Source organism: Heliangelus exortis, chromosome 3, assembly GCF_036169615.1.
Source record: "Heliangelus exortis chromosome 3, bHelExo1.hap1, whole genome shotgun sequence".
Lineage (NCBI taxonomy): Eukaryota > Metazoa > Chordata > Aves > Apodiformes > Trochilidae > Heliangelus > Heliangelus exortis.
This window is the reverse complement of record NC_092424.1, coordinates 75490593-75509638: the sequence shown is the minus strand read 5'-3', so window position 1 is coordinate 75509638 and position 19046 is coordinate 75490593. Positions and strand designations below refer to the sequence as shown.

Below are 19046 nucleotides of genomic sequence, written 5' to 3'. Positions count from 1 at the left end.
CATCTTGGCCGTGTTTCTCACCTTACTCTGTGTAATCATTACACTGTGTGTACGTCCTAATTACCTCTGTTTTTAACATACATATGGTTTATCCTATTTTTAAAGGTAAGTGGGTCAGAGTCATTCATAATAAACCACACTATTTTTCCATGCAATCAGTAGTTTCACATTTTAATGAACAAATATGAGAGTGAGCCTTAATAAAGCACAGCACGTATGTAAGAGAATCAATTCTAAAAGGAAGCAAACTACATTCCTAAGCCAACTTGTCCACTCTAATAACTCCAGTAAATACATTGTCACCAGCCCTAGCACTGCCCCACTGCCTTGTCATTGTTTCTGGTTTTGTTTAGGTAAACCAGGTAGTTTTCAGTGGTAAAAAACATGAAAACATCTTACTTTTGAAAATACTGATTTGCAGGGATAATTTAAAAAGAAAACACACAGAAGGAGGTTAGACATTGGGATGAAACCCAGAGAAAATCAGTGGAAGAAAGTGAAATATCTAACTGTAACATCTTGGTTCCTTTTTTTAACCAGTAAGATGGACAGTATAGAGGAAAAACAGTGTTAAATCACTTCCTTATTACTATTTCCTAGAAGAAAAGAGGTTACAAAATAATTACCTATGATCCAATATGTAAGCTGAAGACCTTCTGATGGTCCTTTTGCCTTCAAATAAGGTTTTACATACTTTAACACATCACCTAAATATTCCAGAGTCTTTGCTACCATGGCAGATTTCTCAGAGAGTGTCTGAAGGCCACTGTAAACTCTACCAACAGCCTAAGAAAACAGAAACATTGAAATAAACATAAGTAAGTTAAGTCTCTCATGAGGTCTGCATGAGTAATTTCTTTTTGAACAGAAAAAATCTTAGTTTTTAACTACAAAACTTAGTTATTGACTAGGAAAATAGTTATTTTTCACTAAAATTGTCCCATAAAGCTAACGCAGAGATGTACAGTACCTTAATGAACTGCACAAGAGCAGTTTTAGGGTCTTGCTTGGGAACTGACTCTTCAACCTGAGCCTTTGAAAGAATGTTTTCTACTTCTGAGAGTTTAAAAATCAGTCTTGTCATTTCAGTCAGCTGCTCCATATAGGCTTTCCCTGATCATTACAAGAGAGCACAGCAGTGAATATAACAGACAGTTATGCTTTTCCATTTACTTTAGTCCCAAAAAGATAAAATGAAACATGGTTTCAAAAGGTCTAAAATAGGATTCTGCAACTGATTGTATCTCTAGACAATGTGTTTTCCAAACTAGTTATTTTTCTAATACAGTTATAAAAGAATGAAGAGTATTAAGTATGGATAACTGTTTTTCATTTTACTGATGGTTTTCTTCAAAATCATATGTTCTACAGATAATTAGAACTGTAGTGTTTTATAGAAAAAGTGATAAAGTATTGCTCTAAGAAAGCAAAATATCCAATATAGAAACGGGAAGAATCACCTTTTTTTTTTTTCTTTTTTTTTTTTTCTTTTAGGGTATTCAAAGCATGATTTCTGACTATTTACTTCAGATTTTCATTTTTTTCAGAGCAGTTGCTCCATGGGGGAAGAATAGCTTGTCTCCTTGGGAGCAAGTTTTTGTTCTTTGCTTCCAAGGAAACAAGCTCTTTTATCTTTGTTTGTGATAAATTTGTCATATGCAGAGCAGGCAAACTATCAATAAATAGCACAAGCAGTGTAAAGAAACACATTTTGTAATTAGGTAAAAGTAAAGGAATACAAACAAAAATACATTTTGTAATTAGCTGAAAATGTTTGCCAGTTTTGCAATATAGAATCATTACTGCAAACATTAGGGAAATGTGAACACTTACCAACTGTTCTCTCAGCATCTGTCTTGGCCAGCAAACCACTCTGTTGATCTATGAACATTTGCAAAATGCATCGAAACCAAGAACGTACTGTCAAAGCTTCATAGGATGTATATCCCATACTAGAAAAAGCTTCACAGAGTGCACTGCGTGGGTAGAAAAGGAAGAAGAAGGTAACAGGATCTGACAAAAGCATGCAAAAAGGTGGCAGAGTGTCTCCTTTGGCTGTAGACACACACAAAAAATGCACACAATCAGAAATAAAAGTAAGAGGTGAACAGAGATTCTGTCTGAGTACTCCACAGACTTTGCTCACAATATCCTGATGCCTAAATACAGGGACTATAATAAATCTGACAATGTCACAGCAGGTAATATAAAATATATATACTCCTATACAGGTATTTTCTCTACATAAAACAAAAGAGAGGGAGAAAACTTCCCACAATGAGAAAAGCCTTATTCTAACAATGGATAATTTAACAGTATTATCTGAATTAATTACGTATAATGCTGGGGATAGTTTATCTGGAACTTCAAGCTGACACTGCTTAAGCCACCCTAGCCTTTCATAAAAAGCCATTTTGAGTGCCCCATACAACTCTGAAATCTACTTACTTGTAACTACATAAAAAAATGGAGAAGAGAAAGTCTGCTTTAGCAAATAAAGACACATCATGTTAGAAACAGATCAAAAAAGGGAACATAAAAGGCAGCCTGGAGATGGGAAAGGAAACCCCTATATTTGATGTATACTTACAGAGTATGTACGCATTTATGTATGGATACAAACACAAGTACATACATTCCCCCACAGAGCAAACTTATTATATATTGCCTTTAAATCAAGCACTCACAACTCTTCTACCAGCCAGGTGCCAGGCCAGAGCCAAGAGCACCAGCAACACGCAGTCCACAATACCTGTACTTAACTGTTCAGTATTCCCCAAAGTTTTACCTGCCTCACCAGAGTGAGAAGCTGCTGTGGTCAGTTTTCCCCAGGCATATCAGCCCCACATCATTAATTCTGCAGGAATGCATGGCTAACAGACAGCAGGTCTGTTCTGCACACTGTTTGCAATTCCTATCGGATGAGCTCCCTGTGTGCTTCAGGTCAGAGAAATTTCTTGCAAATAGTTACACCTTTTCATTTGAGAGATTTCCACCCTGGTCAGTCTTAGGTGCTTTGACTTTAATGAAAAACGCTTGTACTCTTTTCTTGATATATGTACATATAAATCTACTTATTTTCTACAGAATTTTTACTCATGCTTGCAACAGAAAGTCAACAGAGGTCCAGAAGGAAAACAAACTGGATTCTGTTTCACAATGAACAACAGTAACATAGTTCTTTTCCTGTTTCATTTAGTTAAAACAAGTAACAGCTGTATATTTTGTCTGAACATCCCTGCTGAAATCCTATTGACAAATTAAATAAGGAGACCAAATTCAAGCAAATGAAATATAAAAAATGAAAATTAAATTCTTGTAACAACAACAACAAAAGAAAGCCAGGATGCCTATGGACTTAGTTCTCCTTCCAGTAACATAAAAAGAATTGCAGCTTTATGTAATCTTGATGTACACAGGTCCTCTACTTGAGTAGCCTCATAGGCTCACAAAACTACTTTCTTCTGTAGTCTCACTCTCGTTTCTCTTGTTTGAGAGTAAGCAGGCCACTTAGGCATCTTCCCAGAACTAGAGAGGAATATGCTCCTCATCTTTAAGAAAGGAAAGGACAATACCTGCTAGAAGCATGGCAAAAGGTCCTTTTAAACCAGTGAGCTTACACAGTTTGTTTGAACAGGTTACACAACATGAATCTGAAGAGGAACTTTTAGGCACCACTGCAAAACGTCAAAGCTTGTGTCTATGTTCCCAAGGGCACAGCTTCTCCATCAGAAAATTTATTATAGATATTGAAATACCTGATAAGCAGAAGCCTCCATTTTAAAGAGAGCTTGCTGGGTATGTAACAGCAACAAAATAATCTTGACTTTTTAACTGAGAATGTTTGATGTGAAAATTATCAGAGCACAGGAGCCATGAAGCCTTAAGATCCCAGCACTTTGATACTTTGATAACTTTTGCTCTACAACTGCCTAAGGTAAAATAAGTACATGAATCATGCTGCAAAAAAATGCCCATTTTATTAGCATATAATAAAACAACAGTGTTTAGAGTACAGTAACTCTGCACAGTCCTACCCAAAAAGTCTTTATTTTAGGTACTCATTATTCTTTTACAGGGAAATCTGAGCACCTTCCAGCTCTACTGATGAGGCTGGGATATACCTTTGCCTGCTCTCAAATACTCAGTTTTTACGTTGTTGGCCTTGAGACAAATGATAGGGGAAACAGATATTTCTCCTTGAGGGTGGGCAATCAAAACCCCAGCCAGTTAGGGGCTAAAATGTTTTCTGTCCCATGCTTCCAGCAAGGGAAAAGCAGAGAGTGAGATATGAGAGAACCAGAGAAAGAAAACACACAGAAGCAGAAGACAAACATCCATCATCACTCAGCTATGGAGCTTTGCTTTCTCCTGCTAATTCTATCAACACAGATCCATGAACCTGACATTTTCGCTTAGTCCATGGCACAACTTTTAAGAAGGGAGCAAGATCCTCTCACTGCTTTCTGAGTTGGTATTTGGATTTAAAGGTTTGAATTCTCTCAAGAGTGCACAACCCACTTAACTTGGGTTTTCCAAATTCCTGCACAAGTGCTGTAACTTCTCAAATGCCATACACCAGGTAGCTATCTCCAGTAGTGAGTGCATTTTCAGATGGAATCATTGTTGCAGTGCTGCATGGGGAACTCAGCATTAGCCATGTGTGCATGCTCTGAACTTGATAATGCAACTGTGCTCCCAAACACATACTTGGGAGCAGGAATGCTCTGGCAGTGCTTCCAAATTCAGTAAATGTTGCCTCAGTCAGCATAGCAACGTATGTGAGGATTCATATATAACAATACGCCAGGTGCTTAATGAATTTTGATTATTTAATGAATTGGTTAAAAATAATCAACCTAAATTATACCAAAAATTCCAGTTTAGGCATCAAAATGTTTTCTTGATCTCACCTGAAGAGAAAAAAAATTCAAACTATAAGCAGGTATTTCTTAATACCTGTAACTCCTATTTCATTCTGCATGTGCTAGGTACCTGCAACCTTGCATCAAACTCACCCTATAAAGACGACACCAGAGAAACATGGCAAATCAGGACTGAATGCTCCTCTCTGGAGTTCCAAACTGACATGAGGTACTAAACTTAACTTATTTTAACATCCCCCTGCAAGAAGACCCCAGTCTCATTTTTGCCAGTCACACTGAAATAGTCTTTACTGTATCCTGATTTACAGCTATGCTCCTTTATACAATGTGCACCCTAAAAATGTGCAACATTTTTCACTTTCAAATTCAGTCTGACATAGAAACACTCCCTCTTTCTCATCTCTGACCTCCCCTGCTTCCAAAGCCCAATTCAGGTAAGGGAGAAAAAAAACAAAAACCAAACATACCAAAACAACCACCACCACCATCCATCTACCATAGGTTCACAGAAGTCTACTTCAAGCAAGTAAATTTTTTCAGGTATATAAAATTCTGACAGACTCCTGGACAATCTGCTCTAGCTCACTCTGCTTGAGCAGAAGCATTGGACAAGTCAGATTAACAGATCTCAAGAGTTTCTTCCAACCTAAACAACTCTGTGATTCTGTGAATGCAAAAGATAGGAATGTGATAGATTTTCTAAAGCTATCATTTAATTTAAAGCATTCATTTAGTACTCAGAAACCTGAAACAAACCAACACCATTATGCACTCAGAAAGTGTTTCGAGCTTGCCAAAGTGTCCTGCAGAAGTTTTTTAATTTGCAAGTCAAGATATTTAAACACTTACTATATAGCACCTTCAGATTTCTGTGATAATGTTGTATCTTGACTTTTTACAAGAAGATTTAAGTTTTGGTGTTAAGTGTAAATTGTAGGAGAACAATAAGACCAGTACTTTTAACTGGAAATTTTTAAATTTACTAAGTTACTTTATCCAACTTCAAGTGCAGCCAGGGCTCCAGGTACTGCCTTGACAATCTGTAACAACTTCGACCAAGTGTAGCAACAATAGAAGGGGTGGTTGTCTGTAACTATGCAAATAAGAAACAGGTTATGGGTTCAAGCATTTCACTTTGATGCAGTCCTGCTCTTCACTGAAGTACTTTTCTGAAGGTATTGTCTAGGTCCTAATTTTCCAAAATCTGTTAGAAATAACCTGTTTCCAATGGAAACAATTACTGGTTTGTTATATAAAAAGACAAATAACTTTTTCAAAATACTTAACTATCTTCCTGACATATTTTGAGTGTCTTAAGGTATTTACATATAAAACCAAGTAATCCAAATAACACTATGCCCCACGAAATGTCCCAGATTTCAAGAAACCTAGAACTTTAACAGATGAAAAGAATCTGGACCATCTTAAAGAAACATCATTGTTTGAATCAACATTTTTCACAATTCTAATGAAAGAATGAGAAGGTATTGGGAGAAGAAGCACTTGCTATTTTTCACCTGTTTTGAATTAGGTGACTTAGATATCTTGACACCAGCTGAGGCCACACCATGTCATCCCATCCAAACAGTTGCATCATTGATAGAACAGGCTGTGGCTGGAGATCTGATAGGGCTTTGCTGGGTATATCCAGAGCTAAGAGAGTGAAACCTGATTTTAAAGAGACAAAAACATGGCACCATGTTAACCAACTCTCAGTACATCCCTGTTCCACTAAGAAAAATTGAAAAAATATTAAAAATGTGCAGTACCAGAAATCTCAATTAAAACTGGACAGCTATTCTAACAGCATTGCACATGTGTTAAAATATACTCTCTGTCCCAAGGAGTTAAGTCATCGTGAAACACTGAGTGTAAAGAAGGGAAAACAGATCCAAACATATGCAATTTTAAATATGTACACGAAACCACCTGAAGGCACTGCATGACCTATGCAATAAAAACCCTGTCTTTAAAACTTGTGTTTTTGTCTTCCTGGCCTCCCTTTCTTGCCTCCATCCACCACTTCTTCCCTTGTACAAGTATTACCGTGCTTTACAGGGTTGAGTTTTATTTATTTGTTTAGCTGTTCTTACACACTTCTTGCAGCAAAGAACTGTATCTGGAAAGAATTCACTAGTAAAAGCTGGCACCCTCCTATTTTTAGAATAGAATTTCATGTATCAGAAGTTACTCTAGAAGGAAATAAAGCAGTATGGACAAGCTTATAACTGAAAAAAAAACCAGGATCTTCATAGAACAGTTGCAGATCTAGAAACTGGGACAGTACTTGGTGCAGTTTTTGTTAATGAGGCTGTTTTGCTGCTTTTCTAAGTCCTGCTGTGGAATCTCTATCTAACTCTGCCAGCACAAAAAATACAGCACGTTCTGCAAATGACAGATGCATTTTAACTCAGGAAGAAAATAATCTGAAATGCTGAGCAGTTCTTAGGTTGCAAGAAACGGGAGGCATAAAATGAGTCAGGAAAACTGACTTTGGGGTGAAATAAAGGGGGCTCTCTAGCTCCCAAGTATTCCAACTCCAACATGAAGGTAGTATCAATTTATTAAAATAATCATTTATATAACTGCAGGCATTGATAAGCTGACTTTCAATTAGACAGAAAAGGCTAATTTTTAGAAACGGCACTTGAAGGTATTTTAATTAATGGTGCAGGGGCAGCCTCCCTTACTCTCTGAAGGCCTTCAGGTCTCCTCACATGCCGAAGAATAAAAAAGGTCACACAGCCCCAGCTCTGCCTCAGGTGAGGAAGCAATTTGCGCCGGCCCTACTCCAGATTATCGCATTGTTATCGCGCTGGGTGGGGGAGAAACGGGAGGCAGAAAAGCTGATGTGAGTCCCAGGCTATCTGCCTGGCAGGGGGAGCAGGAGAGCTGCGAGAGATGCTCTCTCCTCTGGGCTGCAGCCTCTGAAGCAAGGAGCTCATACAGCGTGGGAAGGGTTTGCCTCCCCTCTGTAGTACTGCCTCACACATCTCTATAAAGCAGGTCACAACTGCACTCCCCTGCTTCCAAAGCAGAGTTTATAATAGGTTGTTCTTCTTGCTATTTCACTGTGTTAGTGTAAAATAAAAAGCTATGACACTGTAGGAAAGGAATGAAAGTTTTGACACTAACAACCTCCTCCTTTGATGTGTATTGCTGTTTCCCATACACTTCAGCAGTGTCAGACCACGCTGCCTCCTTCGTTAATGCTCCCCACTAACTACTGCAGAGCTGCTTCAAATTAAGTCCTTTAGCTTTCCTATTCCTAACTCAGCTCTTCTGAGCTCATAACTTCACCCAATTCACATCATGGTGGGGAAAAAAAAAATATTTTATATCCCACTTGTCTAAATTTTAGTTAAACTACAGAATGCAGTGCTCGCTACTGATGTTAAAGATAAAACTGTGATTCTTTCTCTTGACCATCATGCTGACTCACCAAAGTTCACATATACATATATGTATATATATATTAAATATATGGAATGCTATACTTGAAGATTAAAACCCTTCAGTGTAAAGCAAGGTAAATAATTAAATGAAATATGAAATACATTTTTATGACCATGACTGTAAAACGTCAGCAAAAAGCAAGCCACATAACCAATCTTTTAGAAATCACCTTTAAATGTAAAATATATTTTTCATCACAACCATAATGAAAAGAATAATTCAACGCAAAATTATAATAAATTTCTACAAAAATATGTACATTCTAGATACAGTGAAAGATATCATTCTTATTTTTATTGTGTAACCTTTGCAAGGTCTATTATAATCTGTGACTAGTACAGAAAAGGAAGTCAGGCTCACGTGGCTTCAAATCCCTTTTGAGTTCTCAGTCTGTTCGTGTTCTATCAACTAATTCAACTCTACAATATTTATTCTTGTCAAAATATTTAGCATAGAATCTATTTATTGCACTTATGCATATTTAAGTGGCCGCATGAAAGTAGTACTGTCCAAAAAAAAAAAGCAAAATTCTTTAAAGTTTGTGACCCAGAAAACAGCACCAAATCTGGCAGTCACGAGGAGGGTCAATGCTAACCTGCAGCTGTATCAGCCAGCTGGGGGGAAGGTGGCATCTGTGACATTCTCTGGCTCTTCAAATAGGGAAAGAAATTTCTCCAGAGAGCAGTGGCGACAGCAAGGTGGTGCTCTTTAGCCACTAATAGGAGCTGCACGTCCGGGGCTGCGTTCCCTGGTTGAAGTCCCTGGCTTACACGTTTGTGCACACTCCTAGGGAGGAACAAAAACAATGTTTACGTTCAATAAATGAAAAATTCACATCTTTTAAAAACGCATTTACAACTACTCCAAGCTGCAGAACCTGTGAACTGATGGATCATTTTGTGCAATTTAAACCTAGAGATTATGCATACCGGTTATTTGATGGATGAGTGATGGCATATTAAGCACCATAAAGTTAATGTTAATTACTAATGTCAACCATTAATTATATGCTTTTTAGTATGTCAGATCAAAATGAGAAATAGGCAGCTTTAAAATGAATATCTACATTTTGCAACTGCTAGCATGACAAGCAAGTCTGCTTACAATCCAAAGCCAGATGCTTTTCAGAATTTTTTTGTCAGTAGGGTTTTTAGGACAGGGTTGTATACAGCAAATAATGGCAAATGATTTTGATCAATTGTAAAGCTTCCTTTTGAAGCCTCTTTCTCATTTGTAAAAGCTCACTAGGTACGAGTTTAGATAAGAGAAAAGATTCATTTTATCCTGATGCGCTGCAGACAATTAGGTTTGACAGCAACGCCCACAGCTTTGTTAGTACAGTAAGGACAAAAGTTACCACTACACATAACTCCTATCTCTTCCTGAGACAATGTGGCATGAATTCAATAACGCACTCAATTTTCTTTGATTCTCCTAGTACCATTCCTGCTACTTAATCTAATTTGGAAGTTGTGACTTTCTAGAGGTTTAATAGAGATATGTCTGCAGGGAATCAATGTTCTCAGAGAAATGGGGAGGGGGGGGTGGGGGGAGAAGGAAGCATTAATAAATTTGTCCAGCAGAGCAGGATAGGAGGCATTACTGCACTGGGCTGATCAACTAAATAACATGCTTATTAAAAACAATCTGTAGGAACGCACTATCATTCCTGTTCCTATTTATCTTCTGGTCAACTCAATTGAGATTGTGCATTAAAGCACAGGCAGCATTATTACGTTTGCTTTATTAAATTCTATAAACAGCACTGTAAAGTCAGAGTCAAGATATTTATAAGATAATGGCAAACAGCAGAGGCATCCAGACTTGCCTTAACGCTAACATTTGGAGACCATAATATTTTTTTTCCTAATTGACTTTCTTACAATACCAAGGGTTTCACAAAACTCTTCCCCTAGATCTTTATTCTGTGCTCACCCTAATTTGAAATAAACCAAAACAAAAATAGAAAAAACTCCCGACTCTAGTTCCCTTCTGGGAATGTGGGAAAATTATGAAAGAATTACACAACTCACAGCACTCATTAGGACATCTGAAATGGAATAATTTTAAATAAAGAGTAGGCTGGCTGCAAGGCCTTCCCATACCAGGGTTGATATTAGAAGTGCATCTCATTATATCAAATTAGGATCCAAAAATTCTACCTAACACATAATTTAAAACATAAAACATACTGGCTGTCAAAGGTAAGGATACCTTATGCCTGCCTGCAGGCATCCATTAGTTTCAATAGGACAGACAGAGAGAGAATTGAGTACCAGGCACTTTTCAAATGGCTACATTTAACAGACATGGAAGGGTAAGGAGTATTAGGAGGAATCAAGTATTTCTTTGAGAGACAGTGCGAGTCCAAACACAGGAACAGAAGCCAGGAATTCTAATCCCAACATTTATTCTCTCTGCGGCTTCACACAAATCACACAGCCTTTGTTAGCCTCAGTTTCCCAGCCAAGATACTTGGATAGGAAGACAGCTTACCCTTTAAGGATGCTGTGAAAACAATCAGTGCTTAGAAACAGAGGATGATATTCAGTAAGTCAGTTGGTATTTTTGTTTACTAGGCATATTCTCCAACTCAACATGAATTGAAATAGAAGATTAGCATAAAACGTCAAGCAATACTACTTTCGGAGTATCCCCTATTAAAATTGGATGAGAAAAAGGGTCCAGAAATAATGAAGTCTACAGGACAAACAACAAAAAATGTAAAAAGCAGGGGTAAAAAAACGAATTAAAGCTGTATTTTTGCCCATTAAAAAAAAGTTCATCAGTAAAAAAATAAAGGCGTTTCCTTTTTGTTTATTTTGTTAAGAAAGGAAAGCAAGATGCTTCATAGTGATGAGAATACAATGGGACTAAATTCAGCCCTGCTTACATCCAGACTAAAAATGGCACAAAGACCTTTTTTTCTCCTCTAAATTGCCTCTCCCAAGAAGGGTGCCTTGCATCTCCTTTAGCCATCTATGCAAAGTAGAAGGGTGTACAGACTTCCAAAGTAAGGTAATATATCTCTGTGTCAGGGGAAGGACAACACGTACAAATCAGTATTTATGTTTATTCATAGTAACCTACACAAATGCTTGCAATAAGGTAAATGCTTAAAATCGATGGGGCATCAATACGTGCTGCAGCAGAAGCAGACAGCTACTTCTGCCAACAAACAATTTTTTAAAATTCTTTAAAAATATGGATAAATACAGTTTTATTTGTTATTCAGGTCCCCACATTTTTTCTAAACACTAGACTAGCATACCATGAAACATCACTCAATTTCTGAAACTATATACCTGCAGTTTTCCATTCTGTTAAGAGCTCTGGAACCACCGGTTGCCTCATTACAATGGTAATAACTTGGTGTGGGTTTTACTTGTTTTAAATTGTGGATGTCCTATTTCCATAAAAAAAGAGGCATGCTTTTTTATTTTATCATCAGATCAAATAAACCCTGAGTTTATAAAAGAAGGGAATGTTTGTGCTACCTGAATGAGGTTTTGCTGGGCATGCAGTTATAGCAGTACCATGTGGGATTATTTTCTAAATCCTACACCTGGCTCAGGAATTGCAGCCATTTATCTGGATGCAGATATTTTAATCATGAACCATCCTTCTGTAAGCATAAACCATGGCTTTGCAAGCCTGGATTACTAAAATGATGTGAAACCTCAGGTCAAGCTGAAAAACTAAAACACATAAAATGCAGAATTCTGTCTGCATAATGCAAACTCAAGTCACTACTTGAACAATCTACACTGGGGCTGCATATTGGCACCCAGACTTACTACTGCAATGTCATCTATCTACAAGAATTCAGAACTCCATAAAACCAAGAGAAGACCTTTGTCCTCCTACCAGCAGTGCCAGGGACATATACTATCAGCCTCAGGGGCTCACAGGCAACTAAGCATGGACACGGATTTTTTCCACCAGGCCACCCACAGCATCCACAGAACTCAGCTGCACAGTCAAGATTAAGCTCAGGGAAGTATTTTTAAAGAAAATGAATGACCTTCTTATGTTGAAACAAATAAATAATTAAAACACAATACCTGCAAGACCCTTGGATACCCACAATACCCTTGGATAAATCTGGAGAGCTTACGTAGAGATATATGAGTATTTCGAAAATGATAAATGGCTTTGATGCTTAGAATTTCAACTACTAACATCAGTTCTTTCAAGGAAAACTCATGCAAAGTGAAATGAAACAAAGCATCATGACACTCAGATCCAAAACTATGTAACAGAGGCTTTCTGCTCTCTTTTTCAATATCAATGGAACTTTAATAGTACTTGAATTAGGAGACATCCCTTCCAAACATTCTCCTTTTTGTATCACTACAATTATCAACACAGTTTCTCATTTTGGTATTTTGACAACAAATGCATTGCACCTTGGTCCTATTTTCACCTTGCCAAAGAGGTGATAACACCAAGAGAAGTAACTGGGGGAAGTTGAGGCTGCTTCAGCTGTGGGGTAGCTGGGAGGATTTCAGCATACAGAAGCGAAGCGATATGGAGATCAGGTGATGCAGGAGACAATATGTGAGAGTTTTGATTTTAGTGAAGAAGACAGAAGAGCTTTACATCCTCTCAACACACCCCAGACACAGAGGTGATGTCACCTATTCAGAAATGTGCACAACAAAAACATTGCATGAAGGTCTCCCAAAAATGAAAAGCCACATTAACAGAATGAAAAGCATATTTGTCTCTGCTGAGAACAGGAGCACCAAGTTACACAATAAAGATGGCATTAAAATAAAATCCAAAATAAAAGTGCCAATATTGATACTAATCCATTTCACAGAGAAAGGTGCTTCCCTTCCCCTCCTACTTGCCAATATAAAGAAATTCTATAGCTCTATTGCATGGCAAAAATATTGGGCTTTCCTTTAGAAATTGAGGCAGTATATTTTTTGTGGTTGTGCAAATCTCAGTGAAATGATAACACTCGAAATTTGTGCTACTGCTGCAGTGCAAAATGTTTTCCAAGCAGCATTTTAGAATTCAGTTCAAAGTAACTCAACCAATTTCACTTTCTTTGAATGTCATAAAACATAATACTCCTTTCATTCCTCCAGAACTGTTTCTTCCAACCAGAACTGGAAGTGAGGTTCTGGCAGAAGCCACACACATTTCTAGTAACTAGTCCAAGATTAAGCTGAAAAAGATCCTTGTGTGTCCTCCATATGCCTTCTACCTCCAGTAGAGGTATTCCAACTAGTTGACTATTACACCACTTAGTTACATGATAATTATATAAAACTGCAAACATAGCACTTATTTCATTGATCCATACAGATACCAACTCCTATGTTGACAAGCTCACTTGTTCAACTTCTACTTTGTAATTTTTCCATAAGCATTTACTTACTTTTTATGTGTGTGCTACAAACATGCAGTTTTCCAGAAAATATAAGTACATTTCTGAAGTCACACCCTGTTATACAGCAATAAATTATAACACAGTGTGAAGAAACCCACATTTTTAGAGTGAGCTAATCACTTTTACACATTTTTCAAAATAATCAAAAAAGAAAAGCCTGTTTAAGTATGGATTATAATGCTGGCATTCACAAAGGTAAGGACAAAACAGTTGCATCTGGAGTCAAGTCTGCTCTCATCCAGTATTACGGAGCAGTACCAAGGTACAAGTAACAACTGTATGATCCTATCTCACTTACACCTGCAGATTTATGAAAATGAAATGGATCTGGAGTCACGGAAGTGGCACACAGCTGCACAGGGGTTCCACAATGGCCCAGCTCTTCCAAGAATCCCCAAACTAACCATGCATAAAGACTGGTGGAAAGTCATACATGTGGGTTTCAGGCATCTCACAGTAAAGGCTTTTGGCTTCCTCATCACTAGTGTGAATGTGACCCCTTAAGGTGTAAAAAGGTGAACCTCCTTTCTTTTGCCCATAGTTCTGAGCACAAGTTCTCTGCACTGAGATCAGTGTGTTTAGTACTAACAACTTAATTAGGAAGTATTAAAACATTTCACTTATGGCCTTAACGTGTTTGAGTTGGTTGATGAATAGCTATGGTCTGTGGAAACAGCCTTAGTGTCTTTGAGGACACAGTTTTGGGTAGTTAGGGAACCTACAGACTTTCAGGCACTTCCACATTGAGGGTGTTTCTATGAAACATCCCAGAAAGCAGGTGTTTCAATTCTACACAACTCTGAATCAAAAAATAAAGTCCTCTTTTAAATCCATTTCTAAGCACTCCAAGACACAATTTCTTTTCTATATCCCTTTATATAGCACCCAGTGTATTGAGACTGGTGCGACTGCAACAGTAACCAGATAGAAGAAGTAATCCCAACTCAAATCAGAATTTGTCAACTTGTTTCTGTATCTGCAATATACATACAAAGAATATATATATATAGTTTCTTCATATTTGAGCAACAGCTTTCTCAGGTTTTGAGATACACAAATACCAAACTCAAAACCCAGAAGAACAAAGAATTTTAACCCTTCTTTCTGGAATTAAAACACAGGACAATAATTAACATGAGAAACTTAAGAAAAAAAATATTTCCCATCCATTAAAAGAAGCATATGAAAACAATCCCACAGTTTATAATGAAAGTGTCAGTACAGTGTAAGCCACACTGATAGCATCACCACTACCACAGAGCTTATGGCTGACTGGAAAAATCAAGATACAGTATTATCAAACATTTACATGCCCCCCATCAGATCAGTATTCATTAAATCATGTTTCAGTGTTCTTCCTTCAGCTTAATTTGCTTCAATAATCCACATTAACTGCATATTTAAGCATGTATTGCAAAAAGGATGTCTGAATAATATACCTGTCTGTATATGCATATGATGATCACTGATTGGTGTGATGAGATAGGAAAAAGCCACAAGGGAAGAGGGATTGCTTTAAAGTTTTAGAATGCTTTAAAATTCACCCATTTGTGCTCAATGTTTTTTGGAGCACAGGCTTGCACAACATCATACATGTCAATGTTATAACATGCCTTCATCAAGCACAACAATGTGAACCAGACAGAAAGTGACATCGATGTTGGATGAGATCCAAAGGGATAAAAGGATGCAGTGGTTAAAAAGCAGGGTACAAACATATCTCAGACCCCTGAACTGTAATTCTCAAACTGCTCAGTTAGTCAGAACACCCTCCTCTTCTGACTGGGAAGTTGAAATAGGTGCCTTCAATTCAGCTACACAAATGCCTTCAGCAGTGCATCTAACTTACAGTCTCAGGCTACTGGGTTTCAGAAACAAACATGACTGACTCAGACCCAGAAAAGCAGGCTGCACACAAAGTGTAACAGTAGCTCCCTTAATTTTAAAACTTGGAATACACTTTTTTTTTTAAATATAACAACCCATGAGACGCAGCCTGAGGGTGGAAGGCACCAAGGTCCAGTTCTGATAGACCACTTTTGGTACCAGGCTCTGCTCCTGGATTTTAAGTTTTACATTAGTCTGTCAAGGATAAGAATATGAAATCCCAGAACATGGGCTAGAGAACACGGTACTTCTTTTCCCTCCCTGTATTATGTCTTAACCACTAGGTAACAGACATTGAACTGTTTAGACCATCTGTTATTTAGAAGGAAAAAAAAAAAAAAAAAAAAAAAAAAAAAAAAAAAGTTAAGAAAACACCCGAACCAAATCTGTCTAAGGATGCATCTTCAGAAGTGGGCTTCAAGTTCAAGCACAGAGATTTCTGTTCTTCAAGACACTGAATCAGATGTTTCTGAACCCACTAGACACACACTGGATTCAGTCCTTCACTTCATACTTTCCACTGGCAAGCAGTCCCACGTAGGAAGCAAGAGTGGTTTGTTTTATAAGATACACATGCTGTGGGTGCCAAACAAGATGCTGAGGTGGTCAAGAGAGGCCTAAATCACTACAATACTCTGGGACTGAGGTGCTTCAGACTTATTTATAGATGTGTAGACACATATATATACACATAGGGAGAGATAAATAAAAATACCAGGGCATCTCACTTAGGCTGTAAGACATACATTTAAATTAGAACAGCTTGTCTGTAAAACCTTAGCTACTCACTGCTGAAAGATACTCCACCTTCCTCCAGCCAAACCTCCTGACCATACTAGTTTATTTTTTCTAAACACACATCAGGAAAACATTGCCCCTAAAAATCCTAAAACTTATTATGCATTATTTCCTTAATTGAAAAAATGCCTATTAACAAAACAAAAAGGGATACAGATCCTTTCAATTTACCACACATCAGCTGTTGCCTGAGTAGAAGCAGATCCCAGTTTTTCCTGTTGAAGATACAGTGGGTTTAAACAGAACCATTCCAATTCTTTCATTGATGGAATAAGTCTCCAAATCTCAGAGGAAGGGCCGAGTATATTCCTATTGTTGATGGATCATTGACAGAACAGACTCAACAGTTAAGAAGCTTGTAATGTGACAATTTATGTAAGCAGAGTAATTAAAGTACATTAGAAATCCAGATAATTTCCCCCAATCAAACCAATGAAGGGCATCCCATGGGCACTCAAATCACACATTGCAATTTAGCTCAGGGTCACCTTCCCAACTTAAATAATATCAACAGAAAATACCTTAAACTAAATGATCCATACGCATTACTAAAGCTACTCAGGAAATTACCAAGTTCACTGAAGACAAATATTTTAAGAACAGTTAACCACCTTAAACAGCTACTTTTTTTCTTTTTAGTGGTATGAAGCCTAAAGTCAAGCTTTGTTTCCCAGAAATTACTTGAGCTATTCTCTATAACTTTAAAGTGGAAAAAACGTGGCAAATGCTTTTAAATGTTATAATGCAAGTACAGCAGCTGCAATATTTTCTCACATTACCAGTGTGTGCATTAGTACAGACAATGAAAGTTGTCAGTAATTAAACAATTATTCTATCAACAGACAGGGATTCTAGCTCTTGTTATTATTATTTTTAATATGTTCACAAGTAATTATATTTTCTACTATGTTTGGGTGTGGTTTGGGTTTTGCTAGTGTTTTTTTACTGTATGTTCTACAAGCAAGTGTATCAAGTGCCCAATTAAAAGAATTTGATTACATTACATTTTGACATAACATTTTTACCTTTTGCACACTTCATAAGGCTTTCCAAGTTTAAGGTCATATTACAAAAAAACCCAACCAAAACCAGCCAAAAAGAAACCCAACCAAAGAAAAATACAAAAAAAGCAAACAAAAAATAATCATAAAACAACCACTGCAATTGACCCTACCATAAACAAAAACGGAAAACATTTACTATTCCAACTGAAGTCAATGTCCCTAGCATTTTTTTTTTTTTTAATTTTTTTTTTTTTTAGCAACAGATGCTATAATACATAGCTTGGCAGCTACTTCAATAGAGAAGTATGCTACAGTAAATGTTGCTCTTTGTCTGAAAGTAATACAGAAGAATTTGGTATATCTATGCTTTTCACTAAATTCTTCAAATGTAAAAGTACCAACAGCATGCAGATCAAAAAAAAAGTGAACTGGAAATCTAAGATTTTAAGACAGTCTTTTCCACAGGAATAAGAAACACTAATATGTTATGTCAGGATATATGATAAGCATCCATTTTCCCAAGCAAGGAATCACTAAAATTGTCAAATGCAACCATGACCTAATCCACTTGAAAGTTTTCAAACTCAGCATCTAGGTGTAATTCACATATACTCCTTTCCTCTTTTTTGTACTGGAAGGCAAAAGTTGCACTAAGGTCAAATTAGTTCTAGCCTGAACAGTCCAGCCCTTTATTGGAGAGCAGTAAAATTCCCAGGATGCCACCAAACTAGGCAGAGACAAGAGGTAAAAAAGGCTATTTTAAAACTTGTGCAGTTGCAGAAAGAAATGTGGAAATCCTTCAAATTAGGAAGTGGACTGACAGTAACAGCTGAAAAGTTTAACTCAGAAAATAAATTAAAAAAAAGAAGCAAACCAAAACAGAAGTGAAACAAGCACATCCAGCTCTCCCTCCTCTATAGTACCACTTCTTTCATCGCATCTTCCTCAGCGACCTTTCCCCCATGCACTGTATGCCAGAAGAGAGACCTGGACTGTGTTATGATCAGCCTGTCCTGTCCTTCTGACTCTCCCAGACAACTGCAGATGCAGTGAGACTTGCAATTACCTGAGCCAAAGAGATGCTAGAATCCTGAGATGCAAGTGAAAGCTGTCATATGAATACTTGGAATAATTTTCCACCAGTTGCTTGATGAAGGTCTTAAATATAAGAAGAAACGGGCCCGTAGTAGTCTACCTAAACCACTTCTTATTAAACTACAAGAAATAGCAAGTATGTGGAAAAGAACTAGCATGAAATAAAGTTATTAACAAAGAAAAATGAAATCAAGATTGAAATTTTTCTTAACTGACTGGATTTCTTTAAAGAAAGGCAAACCGAGTGTCAACAAAGTTGCAATTCTAGAATGCACAATATTGAAGATGGGGCAATAAATTCCAATGATGTTCCATGCATTTAGCTTTATATTTTAGAGGAAAGCTGTTCATTAACAGGTCTGCATTCATCACAGATACAAAATGTTAACACATATTTTTTCTTCCATCTACTGACACATAGGTAATACTGTTTCTTTTTAGATGCAGCATACTAGGAAAATGTTTTTTTCTTTATTACTCTGAAATATTAGGGATTTCTTTTACAACACAAGTATT

At 37.1% G+C, this 19046-nt stretch overlaps 1 protein-coding gene across 1 annotated transcript in view; it reads right to left on the bottom strand.

The window, feature by feature from the left end:
• Positions 1-19046, bottom strand: part of MMS22L (MMS22 like, DNA repair protein) — an 89042-nt gene that overhangs the window by 18361 nt on the left and 51635 nt on the right. The window contains exons 15-19 of the mRNA XM_071741288.1: positions 8938-9128; positions 6404-6554; positions 1834-1976; positions 971-1113; positions 627-786 (exon numbers count right to left, since the gene is read on the bottom strand). Coding sequence (XP_071597389.1) covers positions 627-786; positions 971-1113; positions 1834-1976; positions 6404-6554; positions 8938-9128 — 788 coding nt within the window. The remainder of the gene's footprint in view (positions 1-626; positions 787-970; positions 1114-1833; positions 1977-6403; positions 6555-8937; positions 9129-19046) is intronic.